This window comes from Anarhichas minor, unplaced genomic scaffold, assembly GCF_050575085.1.
Source record: "Anarhichas minor isolate MPS153535 unplaced genomic scaffold, ASM5057508v1 ptg000016l, whole genome shotgun sequence".
In the NCBI taxonomy this organism is placed as follows: Eukaryota; Metazoa; Chordata; class Actinopteri; order Perciformes; family Anarhichadidae; genus Anarhichas; species Anarhichas minor.
The window spans coordinates 518,350-539,318 of NW_027466462.1; the positions used below are offsets into that span (position 1 = coordinate 518,350).

General features: G+C 42.4%; 1 protein-coding gene across 1 annotated transcript; it reads right to left on the minus strand.

Moving 5' to 3' along the window:
* Positions 1-342: 342 nt before the first annotated feature.
* On the minus strand, positions 343-19,927 carry LOC142950733 (uncharacterized). Its single transcript, XM_076092319.1, has 14 exons — positions 19,767-19,927; positions 10,199-10,634; positions 9,901-10,065; positions 9,368-9,429; positions 7,724-7,826; positions 7,548-7,633; positions 6,669-6,769; positions 5,944-6,014; positions 5,373-5,480; positions 5,011-5,081; positions 4,787-4,904; positions 4,528-4,692; positions 3,801-3,896; positions 343-3,723 (listed from the first exon to the last, which is right to left on the minus strand). Exons 2-14 carry the CDS (start codon positions 10,514-10,516, stop codon positions 1,498-1,500), a joined length of 3,690 nt encoding a protein of 1,229 aa, XP_075948434.1. The 5' UTR covers positions 10,517-10,634; positions 19,767-19,927; the 3' UTR covers positions 343-1,497.
* Between the last annotated feature and the right edge of the window lie 1,042 nt (positions 19,928-20,969).

Here is a 20,969-nt window from a genome sequence, read left to right on the forward strand (position 1 = left end):
TATACGTCTCGTGTTGACACGTCTGCATATTTCCTGTTTTACCTTTGGCTGAATTATTTCTCACCTTTAATAAATAACAAAAAATAATAATAAATAATAATAAGAAAGAAGAGCTATTCTGCCGTCAAACAACTTTAAAAGTACCGACGTGTAAATAGATGCAGCTGTAATATATGGAAACAAGAGTCTACAGCCATAAAACAAACACAAATATAACTGGATTGTACTTAATATATTTAATATAAAATAACTTTGTGATCAGGAACATAAAAAGTGTTCCGACAGTTTATTCCAGATGCTAAATATAAATTAAAACAGTAGAAGAAGAAAACAAAGAGCGTGTTTGAGGAATAATATTTTATTATTTAGTAGATGTTTATACATATATCAAATATTGACATCATACGTACATAAATAGAGAAACAAACATACAAATATCCTCTTATGAACAAACTTGGCACTGCAGACTTCAGAGACGCTTTAGAATATCTCGTCTCTAAACTTCATATTTAAACACAATGATATACTTTATACTTTAATCAGGCCACATGTAGAGATTCCTCAGCTCGGTTAGTTGAAGTTAACGCTAATTTAAGACGTAAAATAAAGTTGTTTTTTGTTTTAATCAGGCGGAGATTCAGACACACGGCAGAAATGATGGAACTCTTGTGACACATTTATAGATGCAGACATTTATTTCCTTCTTTCATCTTTCCTTGAAAACAGACTTCATGTTTTGATGCTTTACTTCTTTGAGAATGCAAAACAGTCGTCATGAAAAAACAATTTATTGGGTGCCAATGCATGATTTTTAAGGACTGGAGGCGTGGTGAGCTTTTAGCTCTTAGTAAAATATAAAAATATATAAATCGTGACGTAGTCTGGAGTCTTTACTGTACCGATGCTGTTCTTTGTGAAGTTTCATCAAACTGAGAATGAAGCTTTGCGGCTTCAAAAGAAAGAATTTATCTTAATTTTTACTTCCAGAAGGAAAGTGCTCACAGTTAACTGCATTGTTCTGAGGGTTTATACATGTTGGAGTGCAAATAAGTCAAACAATTAATGTGGAAACGAACGACTAACTCGTTTAATCAAGTAGCGGTTTCAGTGCGTTTCATTTGGCAAAGCGAGAACGTCCTTCATCCTTTAGAGCGACAGCTTGTGAAGTCCAGCAGCTCTTTCTGCAGCACGGGACTGAAGCAGTTATCTGTGCTCTCTTCCACCAGACTCCATCTCTCTAAGTGGACATAGTGTAGTGATTCAAAGTGGAATGCATCCTTCTACCACCAGCATGAGTTTGAATGCGTAGGAGACAAATTAATCTCAACCTCGACAGTGTCTGTGCTTCATATTGGACTGTAACCTCCAGCAGAACTTCCTTTCTTTCCTACATAAACAGGAGTCTATTCTTCATATTGGAATGTGTCCTTTACCTCCACTACAGAAGGAAAGAGTTACTTAGACTTCGTGTTGGAACGCAGCCTCAGATTCCTCCTGTTATCTCCAGCTCCGCCTGGTGGACTTGCCCGAGTCCCTGGAGTGGGAGGACTTGTCGGAGAAGGTGCCGCTGTCGTTCCGCCGGTGGCCTTTAGGGGGAACGGCGTCGTGGAGCGGCGAACGAGGAGGTGCCCTGATGCTCTGAGACCTCAATGCGGAGGAGGAAGGTTTGAGGAGGTCGGAGGACGTGGAGGTGGAGGAGACTCTCAGCGAGCCGGTTCGGGTGAAAGGCGAGATGGTGCCGGAAGGAGCGGCAGAGGAAGAGGAGGAGGAGGTCTTGAGGGAGGATTTAAAGGAGGAGATTGAGCCAGAGTGGGGCGAATGAGGAGGAGGAGGAGGAGTGAGCGGGGTTAGGGTTCGTCTGAAAGAAGAAGAAGCAGTGCTTCGTGCGAAACCAGGAAGCGGCGATGACGAAGGGGTACCGGCTTTGTGCGAAGGAGTAACAGGAGCACTGAAGCTTCCTCCTCCTCCACTTGCTTGAGAGAGCGACCGCAGCGTGGAGCGACACATCTTCTCCTCCGGCGGAGGTTTGGGTTTCGCCAATGGCTTTCGGATGGACGGCCTCCTTTGCACGTCCTGGTTCTGCTCTCGAGTGCCCGAAACCTTCTGGTCTTTTGAGTTCTTGGGGTCCGGTGTCTTGTGGACGCTGGAGCGGCGTGACGACGGAGCGGTCAACGACTTCTCTCCTCGTCGGAGGGAGGTGCCGTTGAGGTTGTGGGCGGTCGGACCGGCGGTCGCTGCGGCGCTGGAGGAGCCCCGCTGGTGGCCGGGAGGCTTCTCGGGATGTTTGCCCGGAGTTTGAGCGCCTCTGCTGGTCCTGGAGATGGGCAGGACGCGCCTCATGCTCTGGTTCTCGGTGCTCGTGAGGGTGCGGAGAGGCCTGCTTTTGTTGGCGGCGAATGCGGCGGTGACGGGTTTCGTCCCAGCGGGTCGAGTTTTAGAGGTAGGGAGGTTCTTGGTGGACGATTTGGACGAATTTGCCGATTCGGCTTTTCCTTTAGTGGAAGAAGCTGCTTCTGTGCGACAGGAAGCAGTTTTGTTTCTTCTCCCGTCACCTGTTGGGACGATCTCCACATCTCTCTTCTCATTGGTGGAGCCCTCTACTTCTCCTCTTTGATTGGCTGTTCCTTTAGCTTCCCTTGCGCTGACAGCGGACTCCCCATTGGCCGCCGCAGGCTCTGCTGGGTGCCACATGGGCGAAGAGGCGGGATGCGACGGATCGTCGCGGCGGGGGACAGGCACCGGTTGGCTGCTGATAGGTTCAGGCACTGGCTTCTCATTGGCCGGCTGAGGTTCTGAAGGCGTGCGATTGGCTGGGGCAGAGGAAGCTTGCTGGCTCCCTCCCCGATTGTCGCTCCTACGCTGGTCCCGCTCAGTTCGTGCGTCGTCGGTGTGCTCGAGCTCGCCGGTGGCCTCGCACACACCGGTCACGCACCACACGACCACCTTTTCCTCTCCTCCCTCCTCTTCCTCTTTTGTTTCAGCATTCCCAATCTGGGAGTCATCCTGCACCTTCTTGGCCGGTCGGTCCTCTTCGTCTCTGCGACAATGCCGAGCGGTGTGAGGCCCTTCATGGCGGCCGGCGACCTCGCCGAACACTTTCAGCTCAGGCACCAATGTGCATTTCTCTACAACCATCGACATGTTTCCACTAAAAACATGATCGGCTTTGTTCACTCTGACAAGTTCCGACTTCGAACCATATTTAGGGTCCGAAAGCACCCCGACGCAGAGTCGATCTTTGCCGTTGTTGTTGTGGTCCGATTGCTGGTTGGGATCAGAGGTAGTTTTGACTGTATTCGCCGGATCGATGCCGTTGTTAGCATCGTTGCTGAGGTAGGTGGCGGTTGTATGGTTCAGTTGCGGTGCCATGTGGCCCGCTTCAGGCTGCTGGTTTTGGGGGAAGCTGCATGTCGTGACCCTCGGACTTTGTGGTCTGCGTTCGGGAGAGGCCGATAGAAAAGCTGTCCTCGCCTCTTTGTGGTCGGGGCTCGCCAACCCCAGGAGCGTGCTCAGTTCGCGGTCAGCGGCGACAACCAACGGCGAGTTCCTGGAGCGCCGCGAGCTCCCCGAGCGTCGCAGAGAATTGTGGGAGTTGTTGAAGAGCGAGCGAGAGCCGAACTTCGGGGACAGGAGCTCCACCAGCAGCCGGGCGTTGTCGTGTGCCGACACGGCGGCCGACATGTCCGCCTCGCTGCGGCACCGCAACCCGACCGCTCCGTCCACCTAAAGCAGAAACACACGTTCGTCACTCGTCAAGCTGTTTGTGTGTTTTTAAAGTTTCCGTGAGCGTGACCTCTTACCTCCTCGCTGCCGGCCCACGAGTGCCTCTTCTGCTCCTCCAGCTCCTGTAACCTCCGGCGACGGGCCGCCTCCTTGGCCTCCCGCTCAATGTTCTCCTTCAGAGGGACAAGTTTTAACTTTCTTAACTTCTATCTCTCTGTTTGAGCAGCAGGTGGCAGCGGAAGTCCACCGTCTATGAAACATGCTACCGACACATTTACGGTACTGAAATACAAAGTACTTTACTTGAGTATTCTCGTTTTATGTCACTTCTACTTCAAACCGTTTATATGACATTTTTTACTTTAAGAGTTTATATTTTGTCATAAAGTAGTCGATTGACAGAAAATGTATTGTCAACTATTTGAGGTACATGTACTTAACTTGAGTCTTTCCTTTTCGTGCTACACTTTTTACTTCACTACATCTCAGAGAGTAATATTTACTTCACTACATTTATCCGACAGCTTTAGTACTTCACAAATTATGTTTTTGCATTAAATATACAACGAGTTTATAGTTTCAGCTTCACAAATTTAAAGATTTGCTGCTTTTCATTCTAAAGATGTTAATGTGTTCATTAAATAAAGAGTATTTCTACTGTGTGGTATTAGTACTTTTACTAAACTAAAGTATCTGAATTCTTCCTCCACTACTGACATATAGATATAACATCAACATACTTTATCTGTCAGCTTGGCGGTGAACCTGGTGTTGTAGTTGTTGTAGTTGTGTATCAGTGCGTACCTTGACCGCGCCGGTGAACCTGGAGCAGAAGCTGTTGAAGATGCTGAAGCAGTCGTCCAGCCTGAACGTCTCTTTGTCTTCACAGAAGAAGTCGATCAGCTCGCTGCCTTCCTTCTTCAGATGCTGCCGAGCGTCGTGCAGCGAGCTTAGAGAGGAGGTGGCCGACTGAGACACAAACAAACGCACATGAACACACACACACACACAGAGTAGTAGTACACGTAAAGTACTAGCTGACCGCAGTATTTGTGTGTTCTACCTGCAGGAAGCCGTCCAGCTGCTGCAGCAGCTCCGTGTCTCTCTGGACGTTCTCCTCTACTGAGCGCGTGCGAGACGTCTGCCACTGAAGTTCAGCGTCCAGCGTCTCCAAAGAGATCCTACGAAAAACAAAAATATAATTTACGTACTGAATCTTCATCCTCTGGGAAGCGGTGGAAGAGACATGAAGCTGACGGGGCTGATGGGAAATGTAGTCTGCCTGACCTGGAGGCAGGCTGGACGTGATTCAACTTCAGTGGGAACTCCAGCAGCTTGGTGTCTTTCTTCTGTGCTTCCTGAAGGAGAAAAGAAGGAGAAGTACAATATGAGAGGACTTCTTCCACCCGGAGGATCCTCATCGCCTCTGAACCTGAACACCGTAACACAGGTTTTAAACATCAACCAGCTCTCACAATGTCCTTATTGGTCCTCACAGAGATAGAAATGTTATTCTCTTTCTACAGATGTAAATTAGCTTCAAGCTAACTCTGGTAGGGATAAGAAGATGTGCACTTTTCATGGCAAATAAATAAATACATTTAAATAAATAAAAGCACAACACACACACACACACACACGTTACTGACCAGAGCGACAAAGTGCAGCAGGTTCATGCCCGGTTTGTTGGCCTTGGTGTCGGCCAGAGACAGAAGGGACGACAGCTTGAAACCCACTGCGTTTCCTGCATAACCTCCCTGAACACATACACACACACACAACACAGTAATTAGACACAAACACAACATGCTACTGGTACGGACTTTTAATATTTGTTCTTGGAAAGTGAGTCAAATGACCACAAAGACATAAAAAACTGTAAAGAAACATTAAGTAACCAGAAAAGGATGCAAAACGACTACAAGGAGACACAAAACAACTGCAAAGATGAATGCAAACAATACCAGACAATCACGAAGAGACACAAAACAACTACAAATGCATAAAACTACTACAAACAATACAAAACAACCTCAATGACTACTACTACAAAGAGACACAAAACAAGTACCAAGAGACATAAAATAACCAGAAATATGATGCAAAACAACTACAAAGAAAAACAAAACTGCAAAGAAACACAAAACTCTTATACGACATCTCTCTCTCCCTCATCTGTTTTCCAGCTATGATCGTTCATTGATGCAGTTCTTCACTCACAGCGTTGAGGAGGTTTCCGGCCTGCAGCACCAGGTGGAGAACAGCATGAAGCTCCTCACAACACATTAACTCTGGAGGACAAAGAAGTCGTTATTTGCATCAGTAAACAAACAAACAAACAATTAAACATTTTCTGCTTTAAAGAGCATCACGTGGGAAAAAAGGATTAGAGAACAGAACGAGGCAGCGAGGAAGAAACATCTTCAAACACACAAGATCACCTCATAATCCTGAAATCCCTGTTTGCACCCGAGTGTGTGTGTGTGTGTGTGTGTGTGTGTGTGTGTCACCGACAGCATACGGAGGGTTATTTATCAATTCAGGCAGTTATCAAGTTCACACGCACACTGCTAAAAATATACAAGGTGTTAGTTGGTATTATGAGTGAGTGTGTGTGTGTGTGAGAGAGAGAGAGTGTGTGTGCGTGGGTGTGAGTGTCTGTGTGGGTGTCTGTGTGAGTGTGTGAATGTGTGTGTGTTAATATGTGTGTGTGAGCGTGTGAGACCGTTTGATTAGCTGCAGGTTTTATGACGCTGGAGAAACTGAAACTTAAAGAATGAATCTGGTTTTATTCCACATTTTTCTTATTCTTCTTTCTCATATTTCATGGAGAACAAAAGCCCCAAAAAACGCTTTAAAGTGTAAATAAATGGAAGAAACCAGACGTGAAGCTCCGGAGGAGATAAGTATAGAACATCTCGTTTCCTTAAAGTTAGAACGGTTACCTTTGGTGGCTGAGCGGAGGACGCTAATGTGTTGTTTTATGACCTCACACGCTCCGGGAAACTCTTCCTTCAGCAGCATGGACTCAATGCGGACGGAGTAACTGAAGAGAAACGGAAATAAATGAGTAATCCAACATCTTATCTAAGTGTAAGTCAGTTAGGACTCACGAGGAAGGACACAACAAGACAACTTATTGCCGATTATTCGTTTCTCTCCGTTGGACGCTGCCGTTAGTCACTGATGTTTCTCCAAATAAAGTAAAAACTCCCATCAGCCTCGCTGCTTCACGTCCCATCAGGCTTTGCACCATCTGCTGAGACCAGAAGCTCCGAGAGCGTCAAGCTCCGTTTGTTCTGGAAGAACTCCGTTTGAGAGTTTTATTCTGTATTTGGAGACGCGTCAGGTTTTCACAAAGAGATTTCTTGTTGTGCTCCAGAGATCCACACAAAAACTATTAGAAATAAAATCACATCTCGGATATCGATAAAAAATACAGTATTGGTCATAAAATAATGTAAAATACCCATATTATCTATAACTATAACTTTATTTAAATTAAATAAAAAACCATGTAGAATGACCCCCACACACCATTAAATTTTTAAAAAAATAAATAATAAAAAATTTAAATAATATGAAAAGCCTCCCCCCAAAACACAAACAATAAAAAAAGAAATTAAATAAATGTAATGTGAAAGACCCCTCACCCCTTCACACCAAAAATATAAAAAAATAATAATGAAAAAATAACAGGAAAATACTGTAAAAACAAACAAACTTGGACATAAAAACAAAAGAAGATAAAAAACAAAAGTTGCATAATAAAATGTGTTGTTGACAGATGAGACACAGCTCTCTGTTGGAGCTCGTCCTCTCACCTGGGGAGCTGAACCAACAGGTACACGAAGGAATCGGCCAATGAGAGCTTAGAGACGTCTCCGCGGTACGACTTCAGCTTCTTCACCTTCAGGAGAGGAAACACATGAAGAAGAAGAAGATACCAACACGGTGACGTTAACGTGTGTGTGTGTGTGTGTGTGTGTGTGTGTGTTACCTCCTCTTTCTCCGGCAGCATCTTCAGCAGCTCCCTCAGAGGCTCCGCCCCATACGACTCACTGTTGCCGTGGTGAATATCGTCTACTATCGTCTGATTGGACCTGAAGGAGGAGGAGGAGGAGGAGGAGGAGGGATCAGACGTTTTATTATCTGCTGGTTTAACACAACAAAACATTTAAAGACATTTAGCTCTGGAACTTGTGATGAACTTTCATTTCATAGACTTACGGACTCATTTTCAGTGAAACTTGTGTTATAAAGTGAATCTCTTTCCTGTAAATGTGTGATAATAAAACGAACGCATGATGTGAAGCATTGTTCCAGCATGAGAACACTGAGGCTGATGTTGCGTATCGTTGTATTCACAGGTGGTTTATGACATGCGTCCCTCACGCCTCCATGTCTCTGTGTGTCGATACGACAGCAACACATTGAGGACACGTTGTGACTCCCTCGTGTTACCAAACCAAACACCCGACTCTGAAGACGTAAGAGAAATCAAAGGAATGCATTTTAAAAATTAAATACGGCGTCAATGTTTGACAGTGTTGTATTAATCTGATTTCCATGTTGTTGTGGCGGCCATGTTTCTTTTTTATTCATAAAGTCAAAAGTATTTTAATATCAGACGTTACAACGACATAAACGCTCAATTCCTCGTAGCGGTGTGATGTCACGGAGGACGAAATAAATAAGAACAAGCCGTGTTGTTTGTGGTCCTTTTGCGTGTTGTATCTCTCCTGGTCGTATTGTCTTTTTGTTGATGTTTTTCTTCTCTTTGTATTCCTTTTTAAATATATATTTATATTATTATGGCAACATTGAACATTATGATATCATATTAAATGTAATATCGTTACCCCCGAGGGGCCCGAGGGTCAGAGTATTGGGGGGCGGTGCTCGTCATCCATAGACGTCCTCTAATGTGACTTAGAAACAGTTGCATGTTAATGAACTTCTCCGTCTGCATCGTTCCATAACATGCCGGCATCATCACGTGTTTACCCACAACACCCTGCGGTGAGGGCGAGGAGACACATCACGCCATCACACACACACACACACACACACACACACACACACACACACACTCTTCAACACCTTCTCTGTCAGCTGTTACCGGGTCTAGAGGAGACATTCAGGTCTAGAGGAGACATTCAGGTCTAGAGGAGACATTCAGGTCTAGAGGAGACATTCAGGTCTAGAGGAGTCTTCATGTGAACTCTCATCTATAACTGACATGAACTGTTGGCGCGGTGTCCAACTCAGTAGACCGGTCAATTGATCTACTCTGGGAATCAAACCTGTGACCGTTACCATACGAGCTCCACTGTTTCCTCTTTATCTATTATTTTGAGATACTTATATTTTAATGTTTTAGTCACTATTTTCAGGTGAATATTTAACATAAAAACACATTTGTTTATAAAATAAAACGGATTAAAAAGGTTCCAAACCTGTAACAGAGTATTTTGTGGTATTGGTACTTCTACTTAAGTAAAGGACCTTCTACTACAGTACTTGTACTTGTACACACAGTTTGTTTCCTTTCGGGGGGGATTTTATCATTGAGCTTCAGGTAACAAAGAGAAATCTCAGCACAGGTGTGTTTGTTTGTTTGTGGCCACAAAAGGAGATTTACCTCTTAAACTGTTTGAGGAAAATCCCGATGTTCATCCCTCGTTTAGAGTCGAGAATGGAGACCTGAGAGAGAGAGAGAGACAGAGAGAGACAGAGAGAGAGAGCAAGAGAGAGAGAGAGAGAGAGACAGAGACAGCGAGAGACAGAGAGAGAGCAAGAGAGAGAGAGAGAGAGAGACAGAGAGAGAGAGAGAGAGAGAGAGAGAGAGAGAGAGCAAGAGAGAGAGACAGCGAGAGACAGAGAGAGAGCGAGAGAGACAGAGAGAGAGAGAGAGAGAGAGAGACAGAGAGAGAGAGAGAGAGAGAGCAAGAGAGGGAGAGAGAGAGAGAGAGACAGAGAGAGAGAGCAAGAGAGGGAGACAGAGACAGAGAGAGAGCGAGAGAGACAGAGAAAGAGAGACAGAGAGAGAGCGAGAGACAGAGACAGAGACAGAGAGAGAGAGAGCAGTAAAGGTGAGCAGGTGTCAGTTTGAGGTCAGAGTCCAGGTGGAAACGGTCCACACACACACATACACACACACACACACACACACACCTCCTCTTTGGCCTCTCTGAACGAGCTCCTGGTAGTCCCTCCCCTTGTGGGCGTGGCCTTTGATTGACGGTCGTTCTGACCAAACAGCTCCTCGATTGTCTGGACGTCGATCTGGTACTGCTGCTGCACACGGCCCTGAGTCCACAGGTTGGCCCGCCCCTTCACCTGCGACACACATACAGTACATATGTATAAATAAATAGAAGATATATATACATACATACATACATACACACACATGTCAATACAACGCTTTCACAATTAAAATGTGATCCACTATGACGAGCTGTGACCTCACCTGATGCTCTGGTATCGTTTTCCAAAAGAAACTCCTGACCCTCCTCTTCTTCTTCAGGCCTCCTACAGGGTTTGCTAGCCCTGGAAGCAGGGGAGGAGGAGGTGGGGGAGGAGGAGGAGGAGGAGGAGGAGGAGGAGGAGGAGGAGGTGGAGGAGGAGTAGGTGGAGGTGGACCCAGTCTCATCCGGTTGCCTTCAATATCAGAAGATCCCGACGGAGGACGAGCAGGAGACTGCGGCTCGGCGAAGGCCACGCCCTCCACCTGGAGGAAGAAACTCTGCCTCTCATTGGCCGGGGAGACGCTGCCCATCACGTGCATCCCCACGTTCGATTGGACGGGAGCAAAGAGGGCAAGGCGGGGGAGGGGGGGGGTTTCTGGCAGGCAGGTCACCTCGGTGATGGGTGTCCATGGCGACGATGGTGAAGTTGTGTCATCGCTTTAGGAACATCAGGAGGTCAAAGGTCAGAAAACGAGAGAGACATTTAGAGAAAAACTTTGTACTTAAGGAACAGAACGACATTTTGGTTAATACGCTGAGAGTCTGTACGTTAAATATAAAGATACAGCCAGCAGCCAGTTAGCTTAGCTTAGCATAAAGAGTGGAAACAGATGGAAACAGCTAGCCTGGCTCTAACTACCAGCATCTCTAAAGCTCACCGTTAAATCTGGTTCGCAAAATAAATGCAGTGAAGTAATGAGTAGAGCACGTCTCTCTGAGATATAGTGGAGTAGAAGTGTTACGTAGCATAGAAAGAAAAGAACAAGTACCTTAACTGTGTACTCAAATACTGTTTAGTGAGTAAATGTACTTAGTTGCTTTCCACCTTTGTACCTGGTGGTGAAATATCAAAACATCAGCTCATATGATCATATCAGAGGAAGAACTGTTCAGCTGAGACTCCAGCTGGCCCGCCACCACGTTGTTTTATTCAGTGACTCAACTGTGAAATGTCTTGTAATTAAAACGACTGAATAACTTCATGTTAAACATGGACCTTTGTGTCATGTATCACACAGGTCAGGTTGTGTTTGTTTTCTGTGAACGATCAAACATCACTTTCTTCATCATCGTCCTCCTCACGCACACTTCATTCTCACCTGCTGCTCAAAGGTGTTTGAATAATCAACAATGAAGGTGTTTCTATCGTCTGGTTCCTGCACTGCAACACTCAACATCGTGTTACTCGTTGTGTTCGACTAACAGAGCAAAAACCAGCAAATCCTCTCATTTGAGGAGCTACAACCAGAAAGTCTTGTTGTTAAATATCCACATTGTTGTTTGGACAGTAGACCGCCGTTAATCGCCATGAAGTCGCTTATATAGCTTCTACTCAACACTTCTCTTTGTCGTACTGATTCTACTGGCTTCATGTCTCTTTTAATTGGATAATATTCACAATAATAAGAACATGTACTGTACAGTTATGTTGCTTTCTTTACTCCTCTGTGCAGGAAAACACTTGTACCAGGAAGTCCATTTATGTCTCACATACTTGGACTAAATTCCTGCAATGCTAAATTATTCAACACACACACACACACACAACCCAGAGTCCCCGTGTGGAGCTCTGGATACATGTCGACAAAGATGTACACGTCCTGCTGATGAATTAAAGAAGACTGTGTGTGTGTGTGTGTGTGTGTGTGTGTGTGTGTAAGAGTGTTACATAACTTACTCTCACATCTCAGTTTGATCACATGATTTCTTCCATCAAACGTCCAACTGAATCATGCTAATGAGTGTGTGTGTGTGTGTGGTCGTGTGTGTGTGTTGCTGTAACACATTTTGGTGCTGACCTGATTGCTGCTGATCCATTTATTTGTTTGGGTAAAGAATGTTGCATAATCCACCAAACTTAAATTTAACAACGTTGTGAAATGATGCTGCCTTGCTCATGGGCACTTTGCTGGACATGACTCAACACTAATTTTGAATTTCTTGAGCCTGCTGAGAAATTCGGCACACATTCTGATCCAGAAACCAGCTGTTACATCAGTAACATTCTGAGTTTGATGAGCTTTACACTGTGTTAGTTAATTCAATATGAATAGAGCTGCATTGATTAGCAGTTTAAATGTTTAGTCGATCAACTGAAATTTAATTAGGAACAACTTTGATAATCGACTCTTCAGTTAAGACATTTTTCAAGCAAAAATGGCAAAAATTCAACGTTTCAGCTTCTTAAATGTTATCTTCTGATGTTTTTCTTCGTCTTGTTTGATACCTTTAGATGTTTGGACACAAAACACATTTTAAAATAAGTTATTAATTGGTGACTTTGTTGAGCTGAATTTCCGAACACACGTTTGTCCCTCAAAGTAATATCTTAGATCATTTTATTGGTTTGATGCATTTGCTGAAAAGAAAAGAAAACTCATAATTAAAAGAATTTGCAACGGAGTTTGGTGCGTCATTCGTTCCCTTGTGGAGAGAATGCAAGAGAACACAGTGTGTGTGTGTGTGTGTGTGTGTGTGTGTGTGTGTGTGTGCTTTAGATGTCATTCGCTACCGTGGTTACAAACAATGGCAGATTGTTTACTTGGCAGACGACAGAATCGGGGTCACAGTTTGTGTTTGATCTCTCCCTCTCTCTTTTTTTTGGGGGGGGGGGGGGGGGGGGGCACTCACTCACATGGCGGTGACATCATTGACATCGTCCAATCACGCGACTCGGAATGTAAAAATGGACTGACCTGGTTCACACGGAGGGTTCCGGTTGGTTGAGGTCGTGGGGCTGTCAACTTTGTTACCATTAGTATTGTAGTACTATTAGCATTACTATTAGTACTACTTCTACCACTATTAGCATTCCTGCCGCTAGTATTATTACTATTAAAACTAGTGCTGGGCAACGATTACAATTTTTAATCGCACGATTTTTTTTTGATTAATCGCACTGTTATGCGCAAAGTTCAATAATGAATTCAAAAGTAGTGTATTGCACACTTTTATTTTAAAATTATTCCGGTGCGATAGTAGGCCGATTCCCGCTGCGAGGGGGCGACTGCGAGGGGGTCCTTTGGGGTGATTTCTCTAGAATGATTCCTCTGATAAACTGTCTGCTCATCAGAGCTCCTCATGTAAAGACTGTCTATATTATAAAGGCGCAGTATTGTTAAATAAACTCAGAGCTGGTTGAACAGGATTGTTGTGCTTCATCTGCTCTCAGAATCAACTGAAGGAAGTAATTGTTCTAATTAGAAGTTTAAACAGGAGCAGAGAAGGAAGAAGTATTCAGATAATTTACTGCAGTGACAGTTCAAATACTACACTTTGAACATTACAGTGGTAGCACTGACAGCACACTGTAAGAATACTATTACAGTAACAGTACTAACACTAGGAGAATATTCTGTTACAGTAAAAGTACTAATACATTTAAAGTACTGATATCACTGTAACATCATGGAGATGATTCTACAGTAAAGTTCATTGTTTACTTTTAAATAAATGTTTGTTTCAGTCATTTCATCAAGTCATGTGTTCACTTATTCTGTTTGCAATTCACGGCGGTGACGCAACCTCGACTGGGAGTCACTGGTTGCGATAGCAACGGTCAATGGAACTGACCAACATCGCCAGTGAAAGTGTGCACATTAAAACACACACAAGTCACTGCAAACCTGTTTCAGAAATAATACATTGACAAATATTTACACTACAAATTCATTTGACCTCTTCTCTTGTGTCACACACACACACACACACACACACACACACACACACACACACACACACACACACACACACACACACACACACACACACACACACACACACACACACACACACACACACACACACACACCGTGACTTCAGGACTAAAGATGACTCATCCCACCAGTTATTATATGAGAGATGATGAATGGAACACAGAGCACCTGCAGGTTATTATAAGAAGTTGTAAAACTCCTAAAAGCAAAATGTACTCAGAGTATTATAGTTGAAGTAGTAATTACGCAGTAAAATGTCTCCTGAGACAGATATATTACTACATGTGACATTATGAGGTAGTTAATCCCGATGCATCAGTGTGAGAGAGTTCCTGTTGTAGTTGGAGGTACTTTATATACAGGTAGATAGTTTTAGTGCCTTTAAATGAAACCAAGAGGATAAATGTCTCTTTAGTGGAGCTCATAACAAATAATAAACATCTGGTTTATCTTTGTGTTGTATTTTATAATGTACACAATCATTTACAAACCAACACATTGATGGTTTTGGTGTGTTTCCGTCATTCTAGATCAACATTTGAAAGCTGCACAGCTGCTTTCAAAGCTGACATTTCTGCACTGTCGCAAATAAAGATCGGGCTCCATTTATATTATTATTGATCGTTCTAACGTGCAAAAGTTAAAATGTATTGAAGAAAACAAAATCAGATGTAATCATTTCCAAAAAACACGTTTTTAATCTAACAAAATATTCTACTTCAATCCATATTTGTTGCTGTTAAGCATTTTAAAAACATTTTCACTGCGGTCAAAAAACACAAAGGGAGTCTGGATTAACGTGTCGGTCCAGCAGCAATCTAACAGCACCATGACTTACATTTATATCACTGCAATGACAAAAAAATATACATTTCCATTTGTAGGGTAACGACGTCATAAAATATGACAACAGACATTTGAAGCTTATAGAAAAACCTCAATAGAAACTTCAAATGTGAAAAAATTGTTGAATGAAGAACAGCCTAATCTTTTACTTAAACCTGACTTCAGTGCACTCATTCAAGCCCAACAGCTCACAAAACTGCACCATGCAGAACTTTCCAGATGACTCAGCGGTCATCAGGTGTGTCTCGGACACACAGGTGAACCACCTACAACTCAATGACACAGGAACAAAGAGCTGCTGGTGTCCAAACAGTCCAGGGAGTGGACGTACACGATGTCCAATCTCATTTAAACGCAACCTCGGACTAGAGAACTCCATCAGCAGCCGTCCGTTATCTTAAAGCCTTTTTCCAGCTGTCGTTTCTTCTCTGAAGATTCAACAGTGACACGGCGGAAAAAAACTCTCTCTGGCATTTTAATATGAAACCAATAGGAAAGCTTTAAACCCAAGATGGTGAGTCGGGACAGAATAAGTGATGGTTTTCTGAAGGAAAGAGGACAGACGAGACCCTCGCATCTAATCCAGTCTGAGAGCAATGTGTTGGCATTGATGTGATATTTGTGTCTTTTCTTTTTATTTAAAAAGAAAAGACACAAAGGATTCTAATTCCAAATCGAACTCTAAATCAAAGTTTCCTGCAAAATATCTGATTAATTCCTGATTTGTCAGCAGGAATGTGTTCTGAATGATTCAACTCTATTATGAACAATTATATCCAAAACATGTTTAATTCCCCTCGAGCTCCCGGTTTCCATTATCTTAATGTGCAACTCATAACGAGATGAGCTACTTTAATATTGTGCTTTGTAAACTGAGATGTAGACATTTTTAAGGCATTAATTGCAACTTTGCGTTTAATGTTTTTATGTCTTTGTGTCTCTTCAGACACAATAATAAACCAGTTTTTAGTTTTTCTGAAGATTAAAACGAGTCACTCGTGTTCAGTAGGAAAGTGTTCATCAGTCAGAAAGAAAACATTATTATTAATATCATTATAACATCTTTTAACACCCCCGGATAAATGAGACCATCAGGGAGGAAAACTGCTCCAGACAGCGACTCGTGAGTCACACCAGGCTTTAAATATTCTGCCCTCTCTTGTGATTTCAGGTTTACAGTCTGCCTGCTTGTTGCTCAGCAGTCTGACAGATTAGCTCCCACACGGTTTCTCCAGCAGTGACGTCTCGGTTTGAGGATTACAGCAGAATATATACGAGCTTCAGATATATCCAGAAAGAAATCTGTGAAAACGTCACAAGAAAACCCTCCAGAAATGAAACTATTCAGAGACAATAGAAAAACAAAAAGATCAATTTGTCAAACTAGGCGACTATTTCCAAGGTCAAGAACTTTCACGATCAAAAGGTAAAAAAACGTCCAAGGTTGAATCCAGACCTTCTCCACCGAGGAAACAAACTCTCCAGAAATTGACCAAAACAAACTCATTAACACAACCAATATTTGAGTTTTTAAATATACAGACACTAGTATCTGAAATCCCTCTTATACCTCCTAAAATGCTGGATCGGCTAGCGCCAAGTACACGAGTCTTTGCACCGATTCCTCACCCGATCCGTACATCCTCCCCGATCGATACTTCGACTCTCAACAGAGACGAGAATTAAAGCGAGACGGCTTTCAAAGATAAACTTTTCAAATCTTTGGTTATTTCTGAGATTATTGGATGGTTTGCTGGAATATTGGATGGTTTCTTCCATAGTTATTGATTCTTGGATGGTTTGTTGGATATGTATTGGTTATTTCTGGGTAGATTATTGGATGGTTTCTTGGATATTTATCGGTATGTTCTGTGTAGATTCTTGTCATTGTGAGCATGTTAGCATGTTCATGTTAGCACTCTGTTAGCACATCCTCACAGAGCTCGTGGCTGTAGACTCTTGTTTGTGGTGTAAACATGTTAGCATTAGAAAAATGAAAATGTTTGAGCTGTGAATGAGACCACAACAACAAATTAAACTTGTACTTAACTTTGTGATCAATAAGACATTAAAATGACCAAGAATCTATCCAATGACAATCCAAGAAACATCCATGAATATATCCAATGACTATCCAAGAATCTATCCAATGACTATCCAAAAACCATCCAAGAATCTATCCAATAACTATCCAAGAAACCATCCAAGAATCTATCCAATAACTATCCAAGAAAGCATCCATGAATCTATCCAATAACTATCCAAGAAAGCATCCATGAATCTATCCAATAACTATCCAAGAAACCATCCAAGAATCTATCCAATAACTATCCAAGAAATCATCCAGGAATCTATCCAATGACTATCCAAAAACCATCCATGAATCTATCCAATAACTATCCAAGAAAGCATCCATGAATCTATCCAATAACTATCCAAGAAACCATCCATGAATCTATCCAAGAAACAATCCATGAATCTATCCAAGAAACATCCATGAATCTATCCAATGACTATCCAAGAAACATCCAATAATCTATCCAATGACTATCCAAGAAACATCCATGAATCTATCCAATAACTATCCAAGAAACATCCATGAATATATCCAATGACTATCCAAGAAACATCCAAGAATCTATCCAATGACTATCCAAGAAACATCCAAGAATATATCCAATGACTATCCAAGAAACCATCCAGGAATCTATGAAGATTTTACAAATTATTATCCAACAAACAATTCAACAATCTACCCAGAAATAACCAATAAATATCCAAGAAACCATCAAAGAATCTACCCAGAAACTACCATTAAATATCAACCCAACTATCAAAGGATCTACTCAGGAATTACCAAAACATGTGCATGAAACCTCTCAGAAACTACGCAGACCTACAACAACACAGAGTCTGTTACCCTGGAAACCCAAATAAAACCTCCAGGAGGAGAAGATGGCCTGTTTTATTTACCAGACCAACAATAGTAAACACGTGTGTGTCTGTTGTGATGGCGATTCAGGGGTGAACGAGGACCCCCCACATTGATCTGCTTTTTTTTTTTAAACATTAGCATGAAAATCGCATCAGTTTTGTCTCCGTTTTGCCAAAAAAACAAGTGTAAAAAAAAAAAAAAAAAAAAAAAAGAGTAAAAATGCCTCAATGATCTCTGACGGTTCCTTTGTTCCACACAGGAAGCGACTACATTGAGTTCACCGCTCCGTCTTTATGGTCCGGCTGAGCGGCGCTCGTCTCTGGGGTTACCATGGCCACAGAAAAGTCAAAAAACAAGAGAGGTGGTCCCGAACTAGAGTCCTGTATCTAAAATGTCACCAGGCCAAAGCTCCTTCATCGGCGCTCCAGGCGGGTCAGGGGGGGGTCAAGGTGGGACCCGCTCAACCCGCTCAGGGAGCAGCGAGGCTGGGAGGCCCGAGGGGAGAACCACCCACACACACACACACACACACACATAGCTGTTAACCCACACACACGGAAGAGAATTTGAGAGTTTTCCATTAATTACAGCAGAAACAACATGGAGTCTGGTGGTGAGATGTTGTCCAGAATAAAGACTCAATACAACAGTTTCACCTGTTGATCCCACGAGGCAGTGAGCTACCGTTCAAATCAGCAGCTACAACAGTTAGCGCCGGCTCATTCCTTTAAAAGGTTAACAACGAAGTCAAATGATTGCCTTGTTAAAACAGAAGAATGTTCCACGTTAGAGCTTCTCTAGATGTGTCCCTTTGAAAACAGGCAGAGAAGTGGCTAATAAGTAGGAGAGGAGACTTTGTGGACTAGAAAGGTTGCAGGTTTAAACCCTCAGCAGCTGATCTGCCCTTCTGAAGTGCTCTTGAGCAGCACACTCATCTTCGTGCAGGCGAGTTGCTGGTGTTGGTTGTTTGAATTGACTGTTGACACGTCAGGTGAGTTTCAAACACCCTGAGGCCTGAAAACTGATGTAGAAACTCACCGGCTCCAGCTAAATACATACAAATATATTCCAGTTTTCATGCTCTCACATGATGGTTAGCTGAACGTCTTTAGGTGTTGGGAGCTTGTGACTGGCACCTAATAAGTTGATGAATCAAGAAGATAACCAGTAGTTTAATAAATAATGACAATAACCATTACGTTCGCTGCACCACAACAACTTCACCAGCGAGACCCAAAGCTGCACTTTTAAAGATACCAGAAGAAATAAAGCACTTTATATTGAGAAGGAGCCAAAACACAGAAGGTTAAACACAATAGAGTGTGTTTATGTTAATAATTATAAGTATTAAAGTATCATAAAAAGAGCACTAGAAAAGCACAAAAGATGTGTAACAAGTCAGTAAAAACTCATCACAGACAAACTGAATATTATTATTTGGATATTTTAGAGAGTAAACAACAAACACAGTTTAATTAAACTTAATCCTGAGCAGCAAAGATTCATATCATACTGCAGGAAATAGTGTGAATATTGTAAGAAAACCTCAGGAGAGTAAATATTATAATATAAATATATTCTATAAATATTACTGCCTTAAATATAAAAATGATCTTAAAGTGATGAACCAAAGATACATTAAATAAACATCATCATCATCATATATATATATATATATATATATATATATATATATATATATATATATATATATATATATATATATATATATATATATATATATATATATATATATATATTACAGACGATTAAACACATTAAAGTCAGTTGTATGTGTCGCATACACACAGCCGAATTATTCTACCGATTGTTAAACACAATATAAAGCACAGAGCAGCAGTCCGGAGGCTGTTTGTGGGGCTCGTTCTATCAGAACGCGTAAATGAGAGTGTGGTCTGGTGGACGTGGAGCGTCACCGTGCTGTGCAGCGCGAGAGCGTGCAGCGTTAATTCCGATCAGCGCTAACGTGAAGTGACTCTCACCCTACATCAACAGGGCTGAGAAGCGAAAGAGTGCAAAAGAGTGCAACGTGTAATTCGCGTGTGAACTTACCGGGGTGAGCGGCTCCAGCGGTGCGGACTCTCATGTACCGGAACCTCCGTTAAAAAACGTCCAATTTAACAAGAAAACTAAGATGTACTGAGTCCGTGTGACGCCAGTTGGGCATCCACAAGCAGCGCGCGCGCTACGCAGCCGAATGAAACACACTACTGACACCGTGCGTGCTTGAGGGAGGGAGAGAGAACCAAGGCGGTGTACGCATGCGTGATCTCTCTTTTTACGACTTCTAGATCACACACACACACCTTGTGTGTAGTTCAATTTACATTAAAGACTTGATGTGTGTGTGTATCTGTGTGTGTGTGTATGGCCCAGATAAGCTCTACCAGCCCCACCCTTGGCAAAATAAGTCCCTCCTCACACACAAACACACACACACACACGCACACACACACACGCACAGTCAACAAGTTAATCAACACTTTTCACTACATTTGGGTCCAAAGATGAACCAGTGAAGGAAGTAGAGTCTTTGTTGTGACAGACTATTCTTTTGTTCTAATGTTTGGGAAAACACACGCACACGCACACGCGCGCGCACACACACACGCGCACACACACACACACACACACACACACACACACACAGTGGAATCAGGTTGGTGTGTGTGTGTTGCCCGGTGAATAATTGCCTCTCTTTAGAGCAATCAGAGCAACACAGCAACAAACAGAAAAAGACTCTTATTCTGAAATCAGCCCATTTAAAAGGAAGCAACACATTCACACTGAATACTAATGAAGACTGTGTTGAGTGTATTTTATTTACAGCTGAACAAATACTAAATGATACTAAATGATACTACATCCCCTATATGTGTGTTTCAATGTTTGTCTTGATGTTGTTTATTATTAATAAGTAAATATATTTTATACACTTTAACTTGAAAGGAATCCAGTTCCAAGATTTCTGACCAAGTAAAAAGTACTAATACCACACTAAAACTACTAAAAAATACTACCTTTCAAGGAAAAGTACTGCAATTAAAATCTTACTTAAATAAAAGCTGATTATTTTCTTCATTAGTGTAGTATTTTGTTTGTACCACAATTATTAATAATATAATTATTACTCATGCAATTTTAATTTCTTTTAAATCATTCCTTTAATGACATTTTTACAGACTGGCTTTTATGTGATGTCGTCGCTTTTCTGTTTCATTTTTATTTTACTAAATTATTTTAAAACATTAAAAT